The 21,125-nt window shown below is 51.0% G+C and overlaps 1 protein-coding gene across 1 annotated transcript in view; it reads right to left on the bottom strand.

Moving 5' to 3' along the window:
• Positions 1-15,166, bottom strand: part of LOC142466370 (uncharacterized) — an 80,155-nt gene extending 64,989 nt beyond the window's left edge. The window contains exons 1-3 of the mRNA XM_075571226.1: positions 15,078-15,166; positions 10,411-10,599; positions 5,501-6,913 (exon numbers count right to left, since the gene is read on the bottom strand). Coding sequence (XP_075427341.1) covers positions 5,501-6,806 — 1,306 coding nt within the window. The 5' untranslated portion in view covers positions 6,807-6,913; positions 10,411-10,599; positions 15,078-15,166. The remainder of the gene's footprint in view (positions 1-5,500; positions 6,914-10,410; positions 10,600-15,077) is intronic.
• Between the last annotated feature and the right edge of the window lie 5,959 nt (positions 15,167-21,125).

Raw genomic sequence — 21,125 nt, 5'->3', positions numbered from 1 at the left:
GAGAGAGGGGGGGCAGAAGGGAGAGAGAGGGGGGGCAGAAGGGAGAGAGAGGGGGGGCAGAAGGAGAGAGGGGGGGCAGAAGGGAGAGAGAGGGGGGGCAGATGGAGAGGGGGGGCAGAATGGAGAGGGGGGGCAGAAGGGAGAGAGGGGGCAGAAGGGAGAGGGGGGCAGAAGGGAGAGGGGGGGGCAGAAGGGAGAGGAGGGGGCAGAAGGGAGAGGGGGGGCAGAAGGGAGGGGGGGGGCAGAAGGGAGGGGGGGGGCAGAAGGGAGGGGGGGGCAGAAGGGAGAGGGGGGGCAGAAGGAGAGGGGGGCAGAAGGGAGAGGGGGGCAGAAGGGAGAGGGGGGCAGAAGGGAGGGGGGGGCAGAAGGAGAGGAGGGGAAGAAGGGAGGGGGGGCAGAAGGGAGGGGGGGGCAGAAGGGAGAGGGGGGGCAGAAGGGAGAGGGGGGGCAGAAGGGAGAGGAGGGGGCAGAAGGGAGAGGGGGGGCAGAAGGGAGAGGAGGGGGGAAGAAGGGAGAGGGGGGGCAGAAGGGAGGGGGGGGCAGAAGGGAGAGGGGGGGCAGAATGGAGAGGGGGGCAGAAGGGAGAGGGGGGGCAGAAGGGAGGGGGGGCAGAAGGGGAGAGGAGGGGGGGAAGAAGGGAGAGGGGGGGCAGAAGGGAGGGGGGGGCAGAAGGGAGAGGGGGGGCAGAAGGGAGAGGGGGGGCAGAAGGGAGAGGAGGGGGCCAGAAGGGAGAGGGGGGCAGGAGAGGAGAGAGGGGGGGAGAAAGGAGAGAGGGGGGAGAAGGGAGAGAGGGGGGGAGAAGGGAGAGAGGGTGCAGAAGGGAGAGGGGGGGCAGAAGGGAGAGGGGGGCAGAAGGAAGAGGGGGGCAGAAGGGAGAGGGGGCAGAAGGGAGAGGGGGCAGAAGGGAGAAGGGGGGCAGAAGGGAGAGGGGGCAGAAGGGAGAGGGAGGGGGGCAGAAGGGAGAGGGGCAGAAGGGAGAGGGAGGGGGAGAAGGGAGAGGGGGGGCAGAAGGGAGAGGGGGGGCAGAAGGGAGAGGAGGGGGCCAGAAGGGAGAGGGGGGCAGAAGGAGAGGAGAGAGGGGGGGAGAAAGGAGAGAGGGGGGAGAAGGGAGAGAGGGGGGGAGAAGGGAGAGAGGGTGCAGAAGGGAGAGGGGGGGGCAGAAGGGAGAGGGGGCAGAAGGAAGAGGGGGCAGAAGCGAGAGGGGGCAGAAGGGAGAGGGGGCAGAAGGGAGAAGGGGGGCAGAAGGGAGAGGGGGGCAGAAGGGAGAGGGAGGGGGCAGAAGGGAGAGGGGCAGAAGGGAGAGGGAGGGGGGAGAAGGGAGAGAGGGGGGAGAAGGGAGAGAGGGGGGGAGAAGGGAGAGAGAGGGGGGAGAAGGGAGAGAGAGGGGGGCAAAAGGGAGAGAGAGGGGGGGCAGAAGGGAGAGAAAGGGGGGCAGAAGGGAGAGAGTAGGGACAGAAGGGAGAGAGAGGGGGCAGAAGGGAGAGAGGGTGGGTGGAGGGAGAGGGTGGGAGAAAGGAGAGGGAGGGGGGAGGTATGAGGAGTGGAGGAGGGGGAGAGAGGGGAGCAGATGGAGAGAGAGGGGGAACTGAAGGGAGAGAGAGAGGGGGGGGCAGAAGAGAGGGGGAGAAAGGGTGGGGGGAGAGGGAGGATAGAGAGGAGGCAGGAGGGGAGAGAGAGAGGGGGGCAGAAGGGAGAGAGGGGGGGGCAGAAGGGAGAAGGGGGGGCAGAAGGGAGAAGGGGGGGCAGAAGGGAGAAGGGGGGGCAGAAGGGAAGGGGGGCAGAAGGGAGGGGGGGGGCAGAAGGGAGAGGGGAGGGCAGAAGGGAGAGAGGGGGCAGAAGAGAGAGAGGGGGGGAGAAGGGGTGGGGGGAGAGGGTGATAGAGAGGAGGCAGGAGGGGGGAGAGAGAGGAGGCAGAAGGGAGAGGGGGGAGAAGGGAGAGAGAGGGGGGAGAATGGATAGAGGGGGGCAGAAGAGAGAGAGGGGGAGAAAGGGTGGGGGGAGAGAGGGGATAGAGAGGAGGCAGGAGGGGAGAGAGAGAGGGGGGCAGAAGGGAGAGAGGGGGGGGCAGAAGGGAGAAGGGGGGGCAGAAGGGAAGGGGGGCAGAAGGGAGGGGGGGGGCAGAAGGGAGAGGGGAGGGCAGAAGGGAGAGGGGAGGGCAGAAGGGAGAGGGGGGGCAGAAGGGAGAGGGGGGGGCAGAAGGGAGAGGGGGGGGCAGAAGGGAGAGGGGGGGCAGAAGGGAGAGGGGGGGAAGAAGGGAGAGAGGGGGGCAGAAGGGAGAGAGGGGGGCAGAAGGGAGAGGGGGGGCAGAAGGGAGAGGGGGGCAGACGGGAGAGGGGGGGCAGAATGGAGAGAGAGGGGGCAGTAGGGAGAGAGGGGGCAGTAGGGAGAGAGAGGGGGGGCAGAAGTGAGAGGGGGGGGCAGAAGTGAGAGAGAGGGGGGGCAGAAGTGAGAGAGAGGGGGGGCAGAAGTGAGAGAGAGGGGGGCAGAAGTGAGAGAGGGGGAAGAAGAGAGAGGGGGGGAGAAGGGGTGGGGGGGAGAGGGTGATAGAGAGGAGGCAGGAGGGGGGAGAGAGAGGAGGCAGAAGGGAGAGGGGGGAGAAGGGAGAGAGAGGGGGGAGAATGGATAGAGGGGGGCAGAAGGGAGAAGGGGGGGCAGAAGGGAGAAGGGGGGGCAGAAGGGAGAGGGGGGGTGCAGAAGGGAGAGGGGGGCAGAAGGGAGAGGGGAGGCAGAAGGGAGAGGGGGGGCAGAAGGGAGAGAGGGGGCAGAAGGGAAAGAGGGGGCAGAAGGGAGAGGGGGGCAGAAGGGAGAGGGGGCCAGAAGGGAGAGGGGGCCAGAAGGGAGAGGGGGCAGAAGGAAGAGGGGGAGAGATGGGAGGGGGGAGATGTGAGAGAGGGGGGGAGAAGGGAGAGAGAATGGAGAGAGGGGGGAAAAGGGAGAGGGGGGGCAGAAGGGGGAGAGAGAGGGGGGACAGGAGGGGGAGAGAGAGGGGGGGAGAAGGGAGAGAGGGGGCAGAAGGAAGAGAGGGGGGCAGAAAAGAGAGGGTGGCAGAAGAGAGAGGGGGAAGGGAGAGGGGGGGGAGAAGGGAGAGAGGGGGGAGAAGGGAGAGAGGGGGGGCAGAAGGGGGAGAGAGGGGGGGCAGAAGGGGGAGAGAGGGGGGAAGGGAGAGAGGGGGGCAGAAGGGAGAGGGGGGGCAGAAGAGAGAGGGAGAGAGAGGGGGCAGAAGGGAGAAAGGGGGGCAGAAGAGAAGGGAGAGAGAGGGGGCAGAAGGGAGAAAGGGGGGCAGAAGGGAGAGGGGGGGCAGAAGGGAGAGGGGGGGCAGAAGAGAGAGGGAGGGGGGCAGAAGGGAGAGGGAGGGGGGCAGAAGGGAGAGAGAGGGGGGCAGAAGGGAGAGAGAGGGGGAAGAAGGGAGAGAGAGGGGGGGAGAACGTAGAGAGGGGGGAGAAGGTAGAGAGGGGGGAGAAGGGAGAGAGAGGGGGCAGAAGGGAGAGGGGGGGCAGAAGGGAGGGAGAGGGGGCAGAAGGGAGAGAGGGGGCAGAAGGGAGAGAGAGGGGGCAGAAGGGAGAGGGAGGGGGGCAGAAGGGAGAGAGAGGGGGGGGCAGAAGGGAGAGAGAGAGGGGGCAGAAGGGAGAGAGAGGGGGGGAGAAGGGAGAGAGAGGGGGGGGAGAAGGGAGAGAGAGGGGGGGAGAAGGGAGAGAGAGGGGGGGAGAAGGGAGAGAGAGGGGGCAGAAGGGAGGGAGAGAGGGGGGCAGAAGGGAGAGAGAGTGGGGGCAGAAGGGGGAGAGAGAGGGGGCAGAAGGGAGAGAGGGTGGGTGGAGGGAGAGGGTGGGAGAAAGGGGAGGGGGGGAGGTATGAGGAGGGGAGGGGTAAATATGAGGAGGGGAAGATGTAATGTTTTTTTCTGTATCACAATAAGAAAACAGTTAAGTAAAAGTTGCGCGCTAAAAGATATTTTTTCGTGGTAGGTGCGCTATGGATTCGGGGGTGGGGGGGCTGCTCCTTTCATTTGTCCCGGGCCCCATGATTTCTGTTGGCGGCCCTGTGGGTGTTGTGAGGTGCAGGGGGGGAGAGGGTAATGGGTGATGTGCAGGGGGGAGAGGGTGATGGGTGATGTGAGGTGCAGGGGGGAGGGTGATGGGAGGTGCAGGGGGGGAGAGGGTGATGGGTGATGTGAGGTGCAGGGGGGAGGGTGATGAGTGATGAGAGGTGCAGGGGGTGATTGGAGGTGCATGGGGGGGTCATTGGAGGTGCAAGGGGGGTGATTTGAGGTGTATGGGGGGTGATTTGAGGTGCAAGGGGGGAGAGTGATGTGAGGTGCAAGGGGGGAGAATGATGTGAGGTGCAAGGGGGGAGAGGGATGTGAGGTGCAGGGGGGTGTGATGTGTGTGCTGTGCAGGGGGGTATTGTGTGTTTGATGTGAAGGGAGAGTATTATGTGTGTGGGTGAGGAGGAGAGATGGGGTATGAGAGATAGATGGGGAGTATTGCAAAGGTTGATAGTGGGGCTATATGAGGATGATGATGAGGGGTGCTGGGGGAGATGATGATGAGGGGTGCTGGGGGAGATATGAGGATATGAGGATGATGATGACGATGATGAGGTGCTGGAGGAGAGATGATGATGATGGTGATGATGATTTTACCCGTGCGGCCCAATTTTTTTTTCCTTGGAGCAGTTTGGCCCTTCTCAGTTAACGAGTTGTGCAGGCCTGCTGTAGAGGTTTGTGAATGGGACACAAACCCATAAGAAAGCTTGCAGCCAAATCAGGAGCGGAGATTCCAAGCGCCAAACCAACAGCGGCAAATTCAAAGATGCTCTGTGCTGAATAGATGCGAGCCGTCTTCAAGGATTTTCAACTCAGAAAATGTTCTAAGTCCCGCTTTTGAAAACATAGAGGTTGCGGCTGGCATTGCATGCTGAAATCAGTTCCAAGACTTTTGTGAGTACCTCCCTGTCACTGAAAAGGGCTCCTACAGAGGTCATTTTTGTGAATTTCGTTTAAAGGACATGTTTATTCGTCAGCCCTGTTCCCAGTAAGTGTGTTAACTGTGCAAATTGTGTTACATTGTAATTTATTTCAGGAAAATACATACACACAATTTACTTAACCTCCTTGCTTTGCTCAATCAATGATCCCAGAATAAAAAGGTGTTGATAAACCTGGTCTCCCGTGACACACGTGTTCACTTATATGTGACCGTCTTAGTCGCTGGTTATCCCTAAACATGCCTGACTTTATAGAAAAGTTTTTCCCCTGTGTGTCCTCTTGTGTGTGTTCAGGTTGGATAACACACTACAGTAAATCCCTTCCCACATACATTCGGTCTCTCCTGTGTGTGTCCTCGTGTGTGTACGCAGGCTGGATAAGTCACTAAATCCCTTCCAACATTCATGCGATCGCTCCAGTGTGTGTGTCCTCTTTTGTGTGTTCAGGCTGGAAACATGACAAAATCCCTTCCTACATTCCCCAACTACATGCGGTCTCTCCCCTGTGTTACCCCTCATGTGTGTGTCCTAATGTGTGAGTGCAAGTGGGATAACTGACTAAATCCCTTCCCACATTCCCCACATACATGCGGTCTTTCCCCTGTGTGTGTCCTCACGTGTGTCCTCATGTGGGATAACTGACTAAATCCCTTCCCACATTCCCCACATACATGCGGTCTCTCCCCTGTGTGTGTCCTCGTGTGTGATTTCAGGCTGGACAACTGACTAAATCCCTTCCCACATTCCCCACATACATGCGGTCTCTCCCCTGTGTGTGTCCTCGTGTGTGAGTTCAGGCTGGACAACTGACTAAATCCCTTCCCACATTCCCCACATACATGCGGTCTCTCCCCTGTGTGTGTCCTCTTGTGTTTGTTCAGGTTGGATAACACACTAAATCCCTTCCCACATTCCCCACATACATGCGGTCTCACCCCTGTGTGTGTCCTCGTGTGTGTGTTCAGGTTGGATAAGTCATTAAATCCCTTCCCACATTCCCCACATACATGCGATCTCTCCCCTGTGTGTGTCTTTGTGTGAGAGTTCAGGCTGGATAACTGACTAAAACCCTTCCCACATTCCCCACATACATGCGGCCTCTCCCCTGTGTGTGTCCTCTTGTGTTTGTTCAGGCTGGAAGACAAACTAAATCCCTTCCCACATTCCCCACATACATGTGGTCTCTCCCCTGTGTGTGTCCTTGTGTGATTATCCAGGCTGGATGACTGAATAAATCCCATCCCACATTCCCCACATACATGCGGTCTCTCCCCTGTGTGTGTCCTCTTGTGTTTGTTCAGGCTGGAAGACAAACTAAATCCCTTCCCACATTCCCCACATAAATGCGGTCTCTCCCCTGTGTGTGTCCTCATGTGTTTGTTCAGGTTGGATAACACACTAAATCCCTTCCTACATTCCCCACATACATGCGGTCTCTCCCCTGTGTGTGTCCTCTTGTGTGTGTTCAGGCTGGATAAGTCACTAAATCCCTTCCCACATTCCCCACATACATGCGGTCTCTCCCCTGTGTGTGTCCTCTTGTGTGTGTTCAGGTTGCATAACACACTAAATCCATTCCCACATTCCCCACATACATGCGGTCTCTCCCCTGTCTGTGTCCTCTTCTGTAGGCTCTGGTCTGATAACCAAGTCAGACTATTCCCACTTTCTCCAAGATCTTTTCCTGTGGCAGCTGCTAATGTATATTTTTTTGAATGAGAAGCAGTTACATTGTATACTAATTGCTTTGGCTGGTTGAATGATGCATTTTCTGTCATATTTATTGGAATGTTGCAAGATTGTTCTGTCTTCATCTTTTCCATATACTCAGCTGGGTGTTTGAACTTCAGATGTTTGAGGAGGTAATCCTGACTGCTAAAAGCAACCTTGCAGTGCTGGGATGGGTGGGTTACTGGAGCTGGTCTTTGTACTAGACGAGACAAAAAAAGTCGCTGTTACACAAACTGTCTTACAAAAGGTCATGCAGGAGAGGTAAGTTGGGATATAACAAAACGTTCAGGATGAAAGTAAACTGTAGATGTACATTGTAAATATGAAGGGTTTAGCACAACATGTGCAGCATTAGGGCCGGGAGAGTAGATGTAGAGGATCATACATTTAAAGTGGATCCTAATATTTAACTATTTAAAAGGAAATCTCACTAGTTGCAAAACAGCAATTTAAGTGGCAGAAATCTTTACAAATCATTTGATAGATAGTAAGTAGATAGTTTCAGTTTTGAAGGTATAATTAAAAAATGTTTGTACAATTAATAGAATACGCGTCCCATTAGAAGCTCACATATCAGTCACCGGGTGTTCCAGTTACCGCACCATGTACCAGGTCTCTAATAGTTATAGGATGACCCAACTTTCTGCTAAATCAGGAACCAAATGCCCAATTATTGTATATGACATCACAGATGATATTAAGACTTAATTACGCTATACCAATATTATCCAGTGAATTCCAGAAATGTGTTAATTTTTTAATACAATGGTTTAAAGGGTTTTATTTTCTAGGGAACAAGGAGTCTGTAGTTAGAAGAAAAACACCAGGGGAGCGATGGTAACCTTAAAAAGAAAAACACTACATAGTGCAAATATTGTATGTACAATGAACGTGAATAATGCAGGAGCTCCCAATTTCAAACTCACAATAGAGTAGATAATAAGGAGCGTGAATCCAGCCGTGAAAAGGATTGTTCCAGGCCAGAATGATAAGAGGACAGCAGACCTCAAAGAGAGAAAAACACCATAGTGCATGTAGATGGTAACAAAAGGCGTTTATGCCAAAGAAGAAAATTGGGGGCTTACAATGTGGACGAAATATCACAACAGGGTAAACACAGTACAGGAGGGGTAATCCACCGGTCGCGACCTCAGGGTTACTCCTCACCGGCAACCTCTGTGAATCCGCTGCGCATCCGCAACCACGCTAGGGCCGATACGTCACTACCGGTCTTCCACTCCACCGGAACTGACGTCGACGGTAGTTGCGGATGCGGAAGAGATTCACAGAGGTGCCGGTGAGGAGTAACCCTGAGGTCGCGACTCGGTGGATTACCCCTCCTGTACTGTGTTTACCCTGCTGAAATATTTCGTCCACATTGTACAGTAAGCCCCCAATTTTCTTCTTTGGCATAAATGCATTTTGTTACCATCTACACTATGGTGTTTTTCCCTCTTTGAGGTCTTCTGTCCTACCATAATGGCCTGGAACCATCCTTTTCATGGCTGGATTCATGCTCCTTATTATCTACTCTATTGTGAGTTTGAAATTGGGAGCTCCTGCATTATTCACGTTCATTGTACATACAATATTTGCACTATGTAGTGTTATTCTTTTTAAGGTTACCATCGCTCCCCTGGTATTTTTCTTCTAACTATTCCATTGGACCTTAAAACAGTCCCATCTGAGTTTTGAGTGATCATTTACCTTATTATTTCACTTTCTATTCACTGTCACTATTAGATTGCACTGATTATTTTTGTGCACGTATTTTTATTGTGTTGTTAGTCACTTAATAGGTATTGTCCACAATACACTTTAAGTTTGCACTGAGCACTATTTAGAGTATATTAGAGCGCCATCTTGTGTCGTTTTTTTAAACAAGGAGTCTGTACTTGTGTTACTGATTCTCCCCCATATAAACATTGCATTTTATTAAACACAATGATGTATGTATGTATGTATGTATGTATGTATGTATGTATGTATGTATGTATGTACCGTATGCATGCATAGGATTTGGGGCATTAGTCTAGAAGGGGGGTAGAGGAAGTGAACATGGGTGATGGCGGTAGTTGTCCAGGGGAGGGTGGTTAGGATTCCTGTGGAGAGGTGGAGGTGGTGGTGAGAGGGGTTAACCCTTTAATTACCTTAGCGACTAGAATAGCAATGCTTTACTGGCCACTAACGGGGTCAAAAGGGTTAGGTAATGTTTTTTTTTTTTTAATAAAGTATTAACCTCTTTGGTGTCTGTGGTATACCTTGGTAACCACAGGCATGAAACGGGTTAATGTTATTTTGATCATAGGTTTCTGTAATAATAGACATTACAGAAGCCTATGATAGAAATATTAACCCAATGTGGTATGTAACACATTATTAATGGTCGCGTTAATTCCCATATCGTGAGATTGGCCCAAATATCGCCCAAATATATTGGCCCACAATCTTGATATATACCACCTTAAAATTGCAGTATTAACACCCGTTAGTTTATTATTTCCCCGGGTGCGATATTAACTCCACTTTGACAGAATTTGATGTATCTGAGCCGTAGAGTTTTGTTTATGTCTACGGGACAAACCAAGAACTAACCATCCTTTACTAGCCACTAAGGTGGCAAAGGGGGGTAGGTAGTGTAATGTAATGTTTATATTATCCCCTGTGTGGTCAGCTAGTCATGGAAACCGATGGACTACTAAGGGGTTAATATGTAATGTATTTTAATAACTATTTTATCATCTATTCCATGTTGGTTTAGCTAATAATAATAATAGTAGTTTGTTCTTGTATAGCACTGCTATTTTTACATGTCAGAGTCAGTGTCTTTACTCACTGAGCTGCTCCTTCCTCTCTCTTATTTTGCCTATGTATATAATGGGCAGTATATTGGCCATTATATACATAGGAAAGACAGGCTAACGCCAGCCTGGAGTAGGGGATAAAATAGTTGCGGTATTTCTGCCGTTCATCCCGTTGCGATAAATATCGGAACTTGATGTACACTACCGACACGTTTTATCCGAGCACGGCTAGCACCGCAAGCCGGGGGATGCCCCGGCGTGCTAGCCGCACTCCCTCAGCGTGCCGCGCATCACCGATGCGCGGTCACGCGTCATCGGGTGCCTGCGCCCCCTGCACGCGCGTCCAGGGCTCCCCGAGGGAGCCCTGGTGTCCCGCGATGTGGGGGACGGTGGCAGGGGGTTCCGGGGGACCCGGCGGACCCGGCAGCGGGAGGGAGAGCGCCCCGATCGGAGGGCGCTCTTCCGCTGCTTCGGCGCGCGCCCGGCACCCTCCGGTGCGCGCCAGGTTACTGCTGCGGCCGAGAACGGGCAAATGCTCGAATAAACTCGGCCGCAGCAGTATGGCAGTTTTTACTTGAAAATGCGGTCTTATGCCTGGTTTTCATCAAATCCAATACTTTTAACGGGTCCGACAAAAAGTGCTTTATTTTTGGCGCTGCAACGCTGATTCATTGCACGATAATAATAATAAGGCACTTTTTTATGGGCGGTGATATGGAATTTTGGGTTACCGCAGCTTGATGTATCTGGCCCTTTGACGTGTCAGGTTTAGTGATATTAAGTTCAAGTTGACCCGTAATGGTGTATGCAGATCTATAAAGATTTCCAATTTAACATCCGTAATAAGACAATAAAGATGTAAAAAACCCACAACACATATATTCCTGATTACCTAGTACTCGTGCATTACTTTTCCACAGCGTACCCCACTTGATACCAAGCTCTTTCCCATATTCATCTCCATACCAGACCAGGAGCTGTGTGTGGGAGGAGGGCTGTGCAGGTTCTGTAGTAGATTTTCCTGTGGTACTGCAACGCCACAAGGTTCTGTTCTTCCTCGTTTCTCACACAATTTACAAACCTAAAATTGGGACAGTTAGTGAGGTCTCAAAGTAATGTCTATTTTATAAAGGAAGAGCTGAAAAAAAGATACAAGTTGTTAATAATGTGACTTGTCTTTTCTTTCTTCTCTACACTTTTTGAGGTGAACAGAAGATAATGGAGAGCAATGTATATCCAGTCATGTGAAAAAGAAAATACACCCTCTTTGAATTCCATGGTTTTACATATCAGGACATAATAACAATCATCTGTTCTTTAGCAGGTCTAAAAATTAGGTAAATACAACCTCAGATGAACAACAACACATGACATATTACACCGTCATGATTTATTTAACAAAAATAAAGCCAAAATGGAGAAGCTATGTGTGAAAAACTAAGTACACCCTTACTGCTTCCATAGGAATTAAGATGCTAAGTAGCAGACAGGTGCAGCTTATCAAATTCTCTTGATTAATTGATCATCAGAAAGTGTGACCACCTCTATAAAAGCCGAAGTTTTAGCAGTTTGCTGGTCTGGAGCATTCATGTGTGTGTTAACATAATGCCAAGGAGGAAAGACATCAGCAATGATCTTAGAGAAGCAATTGTTGCTGCCCATCAATCTGAGAAGGTTATAAGGCCATTCCAAACAATTTAAAGTCCATAATTCTACAGTGAGAAAGATTATTCAAAAGTGGAAAACATTCAAGACAGTTGCCAATCTTCCCAGGAGTGGACATCCCAGCAAATTCACCCCAAGGTCAGACTGTGCAATGCTCAGAGAAATTGCAAAAAAACCAAGAGTTACATCTCAGACTCTACAGGCCTCAATTAGCATGTTAAATTTCATGACAGTACAATTAGAAAAAGACTGAACAAGTATGGTTTGTTTAGAAGGGTTGCCAGGAGAAAGCCTCTTCTCTCTAAAAAGAACATGGCAGCACGGCTTAGGTTGGCAAAGTTGCATCTGAACAAACCACAAGACTTCTGGAACAATGTCCTTTGGACAGACGAGACCAAAGTGGGGATGTTTGGCTACAATGCACAGCGCCACGTTTGCCGAAAACCAAACACAGCATATCAGCACAAACACCTCATACCAACTGTCAAGCACGGTGGTGGAGGGGTGATGATTTGGGCTTGTTTTGCAGCCACAGGACCTAGAAACCTTGCAATCTTTGAGTTGACCTTGAACTCCTCTGTATACCAAAGTATTCTAGAGTCAAATGTGAGGCCACCTGTCCGACAGCTAAAGCTTGGCCAAAATTGGGTCATGCAACAGGACAATGATCCCAAGCACACCAGAAAATCTATAACAGAATGGCTGAAAAAGAAAAGAAACAAGATGTTGCAATGGCCCAGTCAAAGTCCAGACCTCAACCCGATTGAAAGGCTGTGGTGGGACCTTAAGAGAGCTGTGCATAAACAAATGACCGCAAACCTCATTGAGCTGAAGCAACATTGTAAAGAAGAGTGGGCCAAAATTCCTCCACAACGATGTGAGAGATTGATAAAGTGATACAGAAAACGATTACTTCAAGTTATTGCTGCTAAAGGTGGTTCTACAAGCTATTGAATCATAAGGTATACTTAGTTTTTCACACATGGCTTCTCCATTTTGGCCTTATTTTTGTTAAATAAATCATGACACGGTGTAATATGTCATGTGTTGTTGTTCATCTGAGGTTGTATTTACCTAATTTTAAGACCTGCTAAGGAACAGATGATTGTTATTATGTCCTGATATGTAAAACCATGGAATTCAAAGAGGCTGTACATTCTTATTCACATGACTGTACAATGGCTAACTTGTATGTACCCACAGTTTGATAGGAATGAGAGTCACAGGCCACACCAGTGACTACTTTCTTATTACTTAAAAAAAACCACAAAAAAAAAACACTGTTGTAATTAAAAAGTCCCCGACACGATGACACAAGTGCCACAAAGGTGAGTTTTCTTCCGGTGGAACTAAACAGAAAGTGGGGTTGATGTAACAAGGTGATGTAGCAGGAATGTGTTCCAGTAGCAACCTGAGCGTATAACATGCCCTGGTCTGATTTGGAAACTGGACAATAGAAAAAGCAGATCCGCAGTCTAATGAGGTAACAATGCCGGTTTGGGCTTGGATAAGATAAGAAAACTAAAACAAAAAAAGTGGAAGCAGGCCCTGTAAGAAAAAAGTGTAACATTATGCTCAAGTGCAGGGTCATGAACATACTGTATACAGTATCATCAAATACAGAAATGCTGTTTAAAGCTTAAAAGGAGTCAGTATGAAAAGGTATCATGCCAAGCACACCTCTGAGGAAGACAGGCATGGCCTTGATGTCGCTGATTTAGAGAAGGAGGGCATCATGTTATTAAAGCAGGAAAATAAAAAGGTGAGAGCTCACATGAAGTTTTACTTCCATCCTTTTTCCTATTGTCTTCTAAACCCTATTTGTCTGAACATTGTTTGAACAGGCCATCTAAGGCTGCGGCCATAGTGCCCGCGAGAGACCGTATGCGTGGCACGATCAAAATGCCGTAAGGCAATGATCGCGGGAATGCGACGCGTGAGGAATCAAATAAATTTGACATCACGGGGACTTCCCCCATCGCGCAACCCTGCAGGCAAGTTATTGCCCCTGCCTCTTCCGCACATGCTCGGGGCATTATGGCTTAGGCCTAAGGCTACATACGGGCAGCAATGGTGCTGAACAATGTTGTGAGGAGAAGACAGGAGTGAGGGGAGGGGTGCAAAGAGCTGCTGTGATCACATGCTCATTGCCATTTACGGGAGTGGCTGTTAAAGTGCAATTGAGGCTATTGCACTTTAGTGAATCTGGTGTTTGGTAAACAGAGGAGGCAAAGTGGATAAGGAAAAATAACCACCTGCAGATCAGGATTTGGAAAGACAATACGTGATGGTAATTGTCACAGAGTAATAGTCTGGAGAATATAGATTTGAGATGGTGAACTAGGTAAAGTAATGCAAGTCTATTTATATAGCGCCATTAGTGTACATAGCACTTCACAGTAGTAATACTTGACAATCATAAATAACAAATACAAATAACAGATCATGGGAATTAGTGCTTCAGACATAAAAGTAACATTTTGGAAGGAGTCCCTGCTCCGAAGAGCTTACAATCTAATTGTTAGGTAGGAAGAACGTACAGAGACAGTAGGAGGGCATTTTGTTAAGTGCATCTGCAGGGGACCAAACTTTATGTATCATGTGTATAGTATTAGCTGTGGAGCTACTCATATGCTTCGTTAAGCAAGTGTGTCTTAAAGGTGGATAAAGATGGTGCTCGTCGGGTATTGAGGCGAAAGGCATTCCAGAGGTGTGGGGCAGTCAATGAGGAAGGTTTTATGCGGAAGAGGGCTTTAGGTACAAAAGGGGTAGAGAGAAGACATCCTTGAGAGTAATGCAAGAGTCGGGATGGCGCATAGCGAGAAATTAGGGCTGAGTTGTAAGGCGGGGCAGAAGAGTGTAAAGCTTTAAAAGTGAGGAGTAGAATTGAGTGCGAGATGCGGGATTTGATCGGAAGCCAGGAGTGGGATTTCAGGATGGGAGACGCAGAGACAGATTTAGGAAAGAGTAGAGTGATTCTGGCAGCAGCATTTAGGATACATTGCAGGGGAGACAGGTGAGAGGCAGGAAGGCCGGACAGCAGGAGGTAATGAGAGCCTGAGTCAGAGTTTTAGCAGTAGTAGTGTAGGTGACAGCAACCAAAGTTATCCATAATGTCACCAGCTGCCTCTGGTTAAATAAGGCTTTGAAAAGTGTGGCCCTGCGTTCCTAAGACGGGGAAAGACTTGTGTGGGGTGAGAGGAAAAGGAGCGCTTAGGATACCTAGCAAGGAGAAAAGGCTGATTGTACAAACTCTTATGGGTTTGTAATCTCAGGATTTATTTAAACTGAAGCAGAGTAGGAAAATGGTATTTAAAGGGGCAGTCCCTCCTAGGAAGAACGTGAACCAACAACAATGGCATATTTAATAGGTTAAATGTAGCGAATTGTCAAGTTACAAAACCCGTTTAGCAAAAAAAAAAAAACAATCCATAGAAAACAAAGTACAGTAATTATAATGCCCTCATTAGACAAACACATAAATGTTCCTGGAGAAATACAGAAATACGTGTATATACTGTGTGAGTATACAGTGTTTGTGTGTTTGTGTATGTATATGGGTGTGTATGTATATTGGGGTGCGTGCGTGTGTGTATGGGTAATTTATTATTTATTAAAAAAAAAACAATAAATTTTTTATTTTTACCACACTTGTGTAGACACACAAATACATACACACATACATATACACACACACACACATACAATGAGCGCAGGCAGTGACACAAAAAGATGAATTTCTTCATCTTCGCCGCTGTCTGTCGGCTCCCCTCTCCCTGCCGTGCGCGCGCAGCCCTGACTAAAAATCCGCGCCCGGCACTATAGAACGTGCCTAAAACAGTTATTTTAATCCTTGTGTGGGTACTAATACATATACATACTAGGTAAAGGTACCTGGTACAGGGGTGCTCTTATCTCTCTCTGCTGCAGTCTCAGGTTCAGTTTCCTGGAAGTGGAGACACTGACTACATCCAGGTCACAGCTCTGTGTCCTACTGCGCATGCTCACACTAAGGGGATCATGGGAGTTGTAGTTTTTAGACTTCAAAACAGATCACGTGTCACATACTGTGCAGATTAGAAACAAGACAGTAACATTTCCCAGGCACTGTGCTTGGGAAAGATTGTTGTTGCTGCTGCATGTAGATGTGTATACTCCTCTTGGTCATTAATATATCTCAGTAAAGCTGCTTCAGTTCATCACTACTGTATGTATATACCTGTTTATTTATTTATCAAATGTTTTACCAGGAAGTAATACATTGAGAGTTACCTCTCGTTTTCAAGTATGTGCTGGGCATAGTTAATATGACAAATAATACATGGTTACAAATACATGACATGCTGTGTGCCGCCTATGCGTACAGTCTGCCGATCTGTCACACAAGCTCTCAGCTGTTATTAAGGGAACCCCGAGCCCTGCTCTTCTCCTGCTCTGATGGCCAGCTATGAGTGCAGCACTCAGCTGTTAGCAGGGGAAATCCCCTAACCGGTGCTTCTCCCTGCTTGCTCTAAGCAGGGGAAATCCCTTACCCGGTGCTTCTCCCTGGGGAAATCCCTTACCCGGTGCTTCTCCCTGGGGAAATCCCTTACCCGGTGCTTCTCCCTGGGGAAATCCCTTACCCGGTGCTTCTTCCTGCTTTCCCTCGGCTGTTGGCAGGGGAAATCCCCTACCGGCCCTTCTCTTTTCCTGGACGGCCAGATACTAGTGCAGGGAGAGATGAGAGATACTTCCCACCCTACCTGTCTGACCACAAATATCCATCTAGGAACCTAAGCAGAGTCTGAGGCAAGTATACTACCAGGACTGTGCTGCTGCAGACTTACTAACCTCCATTCTATCAGGGAATACCTACCCTCCCTATCCTGGCTGTCTACTGTTCATCCCATACTCTGCAACGGCATCAGCCTGACAATAATCATAACTGGGTCTAAAAGGGTTTTTACATTCAGCCCTTGCTCACTTGAATCTATAAAGACTATCTGGAATTTATGTATGGCTCCAAAATGCCCTCTCTTTCTATAGATGCGGGGACACTTAAGAGACCTAATATTCACATTTGCATTGTTGTAGTTAATGCCCCATTATTTTTTATCTTGTTAGAAATAAAAATTATTTGAACCATATCACTAATACACTATCATAGGGGTTACCTCGAGGTTTTTTCATTACACTGTTCACAACAGTATTTCAAGTGCATTTCTGCTTCTCAAGACTGATACCAATTCTGAACAAATTAAATCTTACAGCGCATGTGTAGCCCTTTTTCTGACGCCTTTCCAAAGGGACTACTGGTACTGTACGCAACCTCCGGCTCCAGGAGATCTGAGCCTCCGATAGCTGGGAGCCTGGGGTAATATTCACACATTCACACAGCGCAGCGCTTCCACTTACCCAGGATCCCCATGACGTAAGATTCCCCTGGGCAAGAAATACAACAACACACATACACCATATAGATAATAACTAATACTTTACTAACATACATAGAAAACATAACACATGCATAATAACCTGTGTCCCTCTCACGAGGAGACACTAACTGTGACGTCCCGCAGAACGCTTTCCCAACACCAGGTGAATCCCACCCAGTGTCCAAAGAGCCCCACCCAATATGTCCCGTACTCTTACAGAGAGTCACTGGGTGACTGCGCAGTCACTAATTACGCTAAGGGCCCGGTGGTGCACTTATGTATTAGATACCTGCCGAGCACTCCGGTGCTCGGGTCAGCAATCTTCACAAAGGCTCAGTCGGCGATGACTCCTTCAACCGAACTCCGGACACGCGCGGACCGCCAGGGCGGTCCCACTCTGGAATGGTCTCTGTGGACCCCAACGTGGGTCCAACCGCTTCACGGGAACAACAGCCGCCGCCGTGTCCCTATCTATCTAAGTGGCGCTAACGTGACAGGAACCCTAACCTAGGGCCTGTCCCTGTGGTACAGCAACCTGTAGTGGCTTGGGAATCTCCTAGGCCTGTAGTGGGTAATGACCTGTCCCACTCCCCTAACTACCCAAGTCCTCCCCTAACTACCCAAGTCCCTAACTGTACTAACAACTAGCGGAACCTGCAGCAATAACACACTGCACACGGAACATGCAGCAATAACACACTGCACACACTGTGCCTACTTGTCAGCGTTCACAGCACTACCAGCCGTAACACTGACAAGCCTGCACCCTCTGGTGCCTAAGGGCAGCCTCCCTATCTCGGGCCGTCCCTTAACAATTTCCCACTACCCTTGCAGGGGGTTGGGGCCTACCTGGGGTGTGGTTACCTAGAGGGCCGCAGGAACTGCACGCGCTCCCCGCACCCTTCCTTCCCTCACTACTCTCCTGCTCCACCTGGATATCCTGAGTGACAGGGTCCCTTAACCTAGGGCAGTCCCTGGCAACACTCCTGTAATGGGGATACTTAACTACCTCGGGCCCTGGGGGTGCTGGCCTAATACAGGGAGTCCCTGACTCCTATATCCTACCTCCTTCCCTGGGCTGCTCCGGTCTCTGACTGCCTAACGTGATGCAAGCCCGCCAAATGTATCCACTTGCCTCTGCAGACTTCCTAAGCCCTATTGGCTCCCTGGTGTCACATGGGGCATACAGAGGCTCATGGGATCTGTAGTCCCAGCTCAGAGCCTTCCCTGAATGGCTAGGGGTTCGCGGGCTTTTCCTAGGCTCATCTGCGCCTGCGCGATCTATCTCGGGCTGCCCTAACCTCCCCTGGGCTTTCCCTGCTCTCGCGTGAGCTATCTGGGGGCCTTCCGCGCTATCGGGTCCCTGCGCATGCGCAGCCCGCATCGCAATGGCGGCGTCCTGCCTCTCCAGCCGCCGGGACCTTAGAGACGCGATCGCGGCCTTAGCAACGGCCCGATCGCGTCCCCGGCAACCGGTCGCATGTGGGGGAAACCGCGCTGCTCCCTGCTCTGGCCCCCACCCTTGCGAAGTGCCGGCGGGTCTGACGCTGCCTCCGGCGGCACCCGCGACCACACGGCACTTGCGGAGGGGGGTCAAGGAGGGGAAAATAAACCCTTGGCTACATTCTTCCCCTCGTAGAATCCCAACGACCTCGCTTGGGTAGCAACCATACAGAGAATTATATAATGAAAAATACATGGCAAACGGTACATCACATACAACATGCATTTTCCCATTGGTACCCAACTTACTCGCATGGATACCCGAGGCCAGCTGAGTCTCAGAGTGGAGTGCCCCTAACTGATTGGGTGAGGGTATCCCACCTTGACTCCTGTGAGTCTTTTGGAACTCCAGATCAGTCTCTACCGTCAAACCACCACCTCCCCCTCGTAGAAAAAATAGTAAGGGGCCTGGGTATTGACCCTGGCCGGATCCTCCGGTTTCGTCTCACGGGAGACAGGAAGGTTCAGTCTCTTGCCTCGGTCCACCACATGGCGAACGAAGCGCTCTATCGTGCGCATGGGAGAGGCCGCAACTACCAGAGCGGTCTCAGCACAGTCTTTGCCCGCTCCAGCAATCCCTTTAACGGTGACATCCTCTGTAGACAGCACAATGTCTTCGTGCAGGCCCGGGTCTTGAGAAGACAAAGCTTGGAGATCCTTCGCACCGAAGTAGGCGTCGCTCCTGGCCGCTGTACCGGATACCTTGAGGAGATCAAATCCGCTCTCTGGTCTGCAGAGATCTTCTGGGGAAGACACCTCCACCAGGACGTGATGACGAGGTGTGCCCATCGCCCGGGTGACCCTACCTTTGCAGCCACCAGGCTCCACGATCACCGGGAGCTCACACCCGACACCCCTGGGGCAGTCAACTCACCCCAGTCGTTGTTGGCAGGTACTGATCCCAAACCTGGGACCGCTGGTACCTCTATGGCAGGCCGGACTGGCCGTTGCAGGGCACACGGGCCCATATCAGGGTCCGCATCAGCTGAGAGGGATGGCTCGGTGACCTCACTAGAGTGGTCCGCCGGCAGGCGCATCACCACGAGCGGTTGGTCGCTAGAATCACCAAACAAGGACGGGGGTATAAACACCTTACCCTGGGATTCCGGAACCTGCGGTTCTGGTCTCTGTGGTTCCTGCTCGGGAACCGGGTCTGGAACCGACATCTGGGGTTCCAACATCTGTAGCTCTGCCTTCGGTGGCTCCGGCTCAGTGTCTAGCAAGTCCATTTGGGCACACGGCCCCTCCACCACCTCCATCGCCGAAGTGGAAGAACTAGAAGCGGCTTCACCCGCCTCGGTAGAACCATCAGGCGCGTCTTTCTCCGCCGGTTCCGCCATCAGAGGTTCCTGCTCTACCACTTGGATGTCCCCTTTGAGAGGGTCTGGAACCGTGTCGGCAACAGGGGTCTGGACACACGGGTCCCCGGAGGTCTCTGGAAGCAGGGGTATGATAGGCCTTAAGAACCAGGCACCGCAACACTCACATTGGGGCTCCCACGCCAGTGCATCTCTAGGACAGTCACAAGTGGGGCTAAAGCACTGGATACCCAGTTCTCCGTCCACCTCGATTTCCTTGAATTCGAGCGGCAACTGAGACAGGACGGCTCCCTGGGCATGGGCTTCTTGCAGGCAGGGGCACACTAGCACAACGTCCTCTATTCCTGGCGCTCGCCAGGGCACATACACACCAGGGTGTAACCCCTGGCAGTCTCTCTCATTCTCGGGGGATGAATACTCCATTTCTGCAACAGTGTCCTCCTCTTCCTCTAGAGGTTCTGTAGGCAGCGGCAGTCTGGGTTTCAGAAACTTCGCCTCACAGTCAGGACACTCGGGCCCTCGGGTCAGTTCACCGACGGGGCAACCACATTCACTCAGGCAGCAGTGCATCCATTCTTCCCCATCTATCACGGTCGTCGTGAGCACTACGGGTAACAAAGGTGACCTCTCCGTCCAGTCCCCAGTCACCTCCCAGTCTCTGAACGCACACGGGCATAATGCTATTGGCACTACTGAACGTGGGGACCATATGACTCTATACAGCCAGGGGTGTTCTTCTCTGCATCCCGTACTTTCCTCAGGGGGAACAGACATCGCTAATTGTTGTTCACTGTGCTCACTCACAGTGTGGGGGCGGGGCTCTGGGTTCCCGCCAGTCCCGGATAACGGTTAGCAACATTTTCCCGCGCGGTTGCAACATTTTCCCGCGCACGTGGCTTCCTCCGCATGGAGGGCTTCCCCATGGCGAAACAAAAATAGGACACAATTTAGAAAAAAATTTACAGGGCACCCCAGGTCTGATCTCTCAGCAGCGCCTCCAAATGTAGCCCTTTTTCTGACGCCTTTCCAAAGGGACTACTGGTACTGTACGCAACCTGCGGCTCCAGGAGATCTGAGCCTCCGCTAGCTGGGAGCCTGGGGTAATATTCACACATTCACACAGCGCAGCGCCTCCACTTACTCAGGATCCCCGTGACGTAAGATTCCCCTGGGCAAGAAATACAACAACACACATACACCATATAGATAATAACTAATACTTTACTAACATACATAGAAAACATAACACATGCATAATAACCTGTGTCCCTCTCACGAGGAGACACTAACCGTGACGTCCCGCAGGACGCTTTCCCAACACCAGGTGAATCCCACCCAGTGTCCAAAGAGCCCCACCCAATATGTCCCGTACTCTTACAGAGAGTCACTGGGTGACTGCGCAGTCACTAATTACGCTAAGGGCCCGGTGGTGCACTTATGTATTAGATACCTGCCGAGCACTCCGGTGCTCGGGTCAGCAATCTTCACAAAGGCTCAGTCGGCGATGACTCCTTCAACCGAACTCCGGACACGCCAGGGCGGTCCCACTCTGGAATGTTCTCTGTGGACCCCAACGTGGGTCCAACCGCTTCACGGGAACAACAGCCGCCGCCGTGTCCCTATCTATCTAAGTGGCGCTAACATGACAGGAACCCTAACCTAGGGCCTGTCCCTGTGGTACAGCAACCTGTAGTGGCTTGGGAATC

This window comes from Ascaphus truei, chromosome 15, assembly GCF_040206685.1.
Source record: "Ascaphus truei isolate aAscTru1 chromosome 15, aAscTru1.hap1, whole genome shotgun sequence".
NCBI lineage: Eukaryota > Metazoa > Chordata > Amphibia > Anura > Ascaphidae > Ascaphus > Ascaphus truei.
The sequence above is the reverse complement of the archived record's forward strand: the minus strand, read 5'-3'. Positions and strand labels throughout refer to the sequence as shown.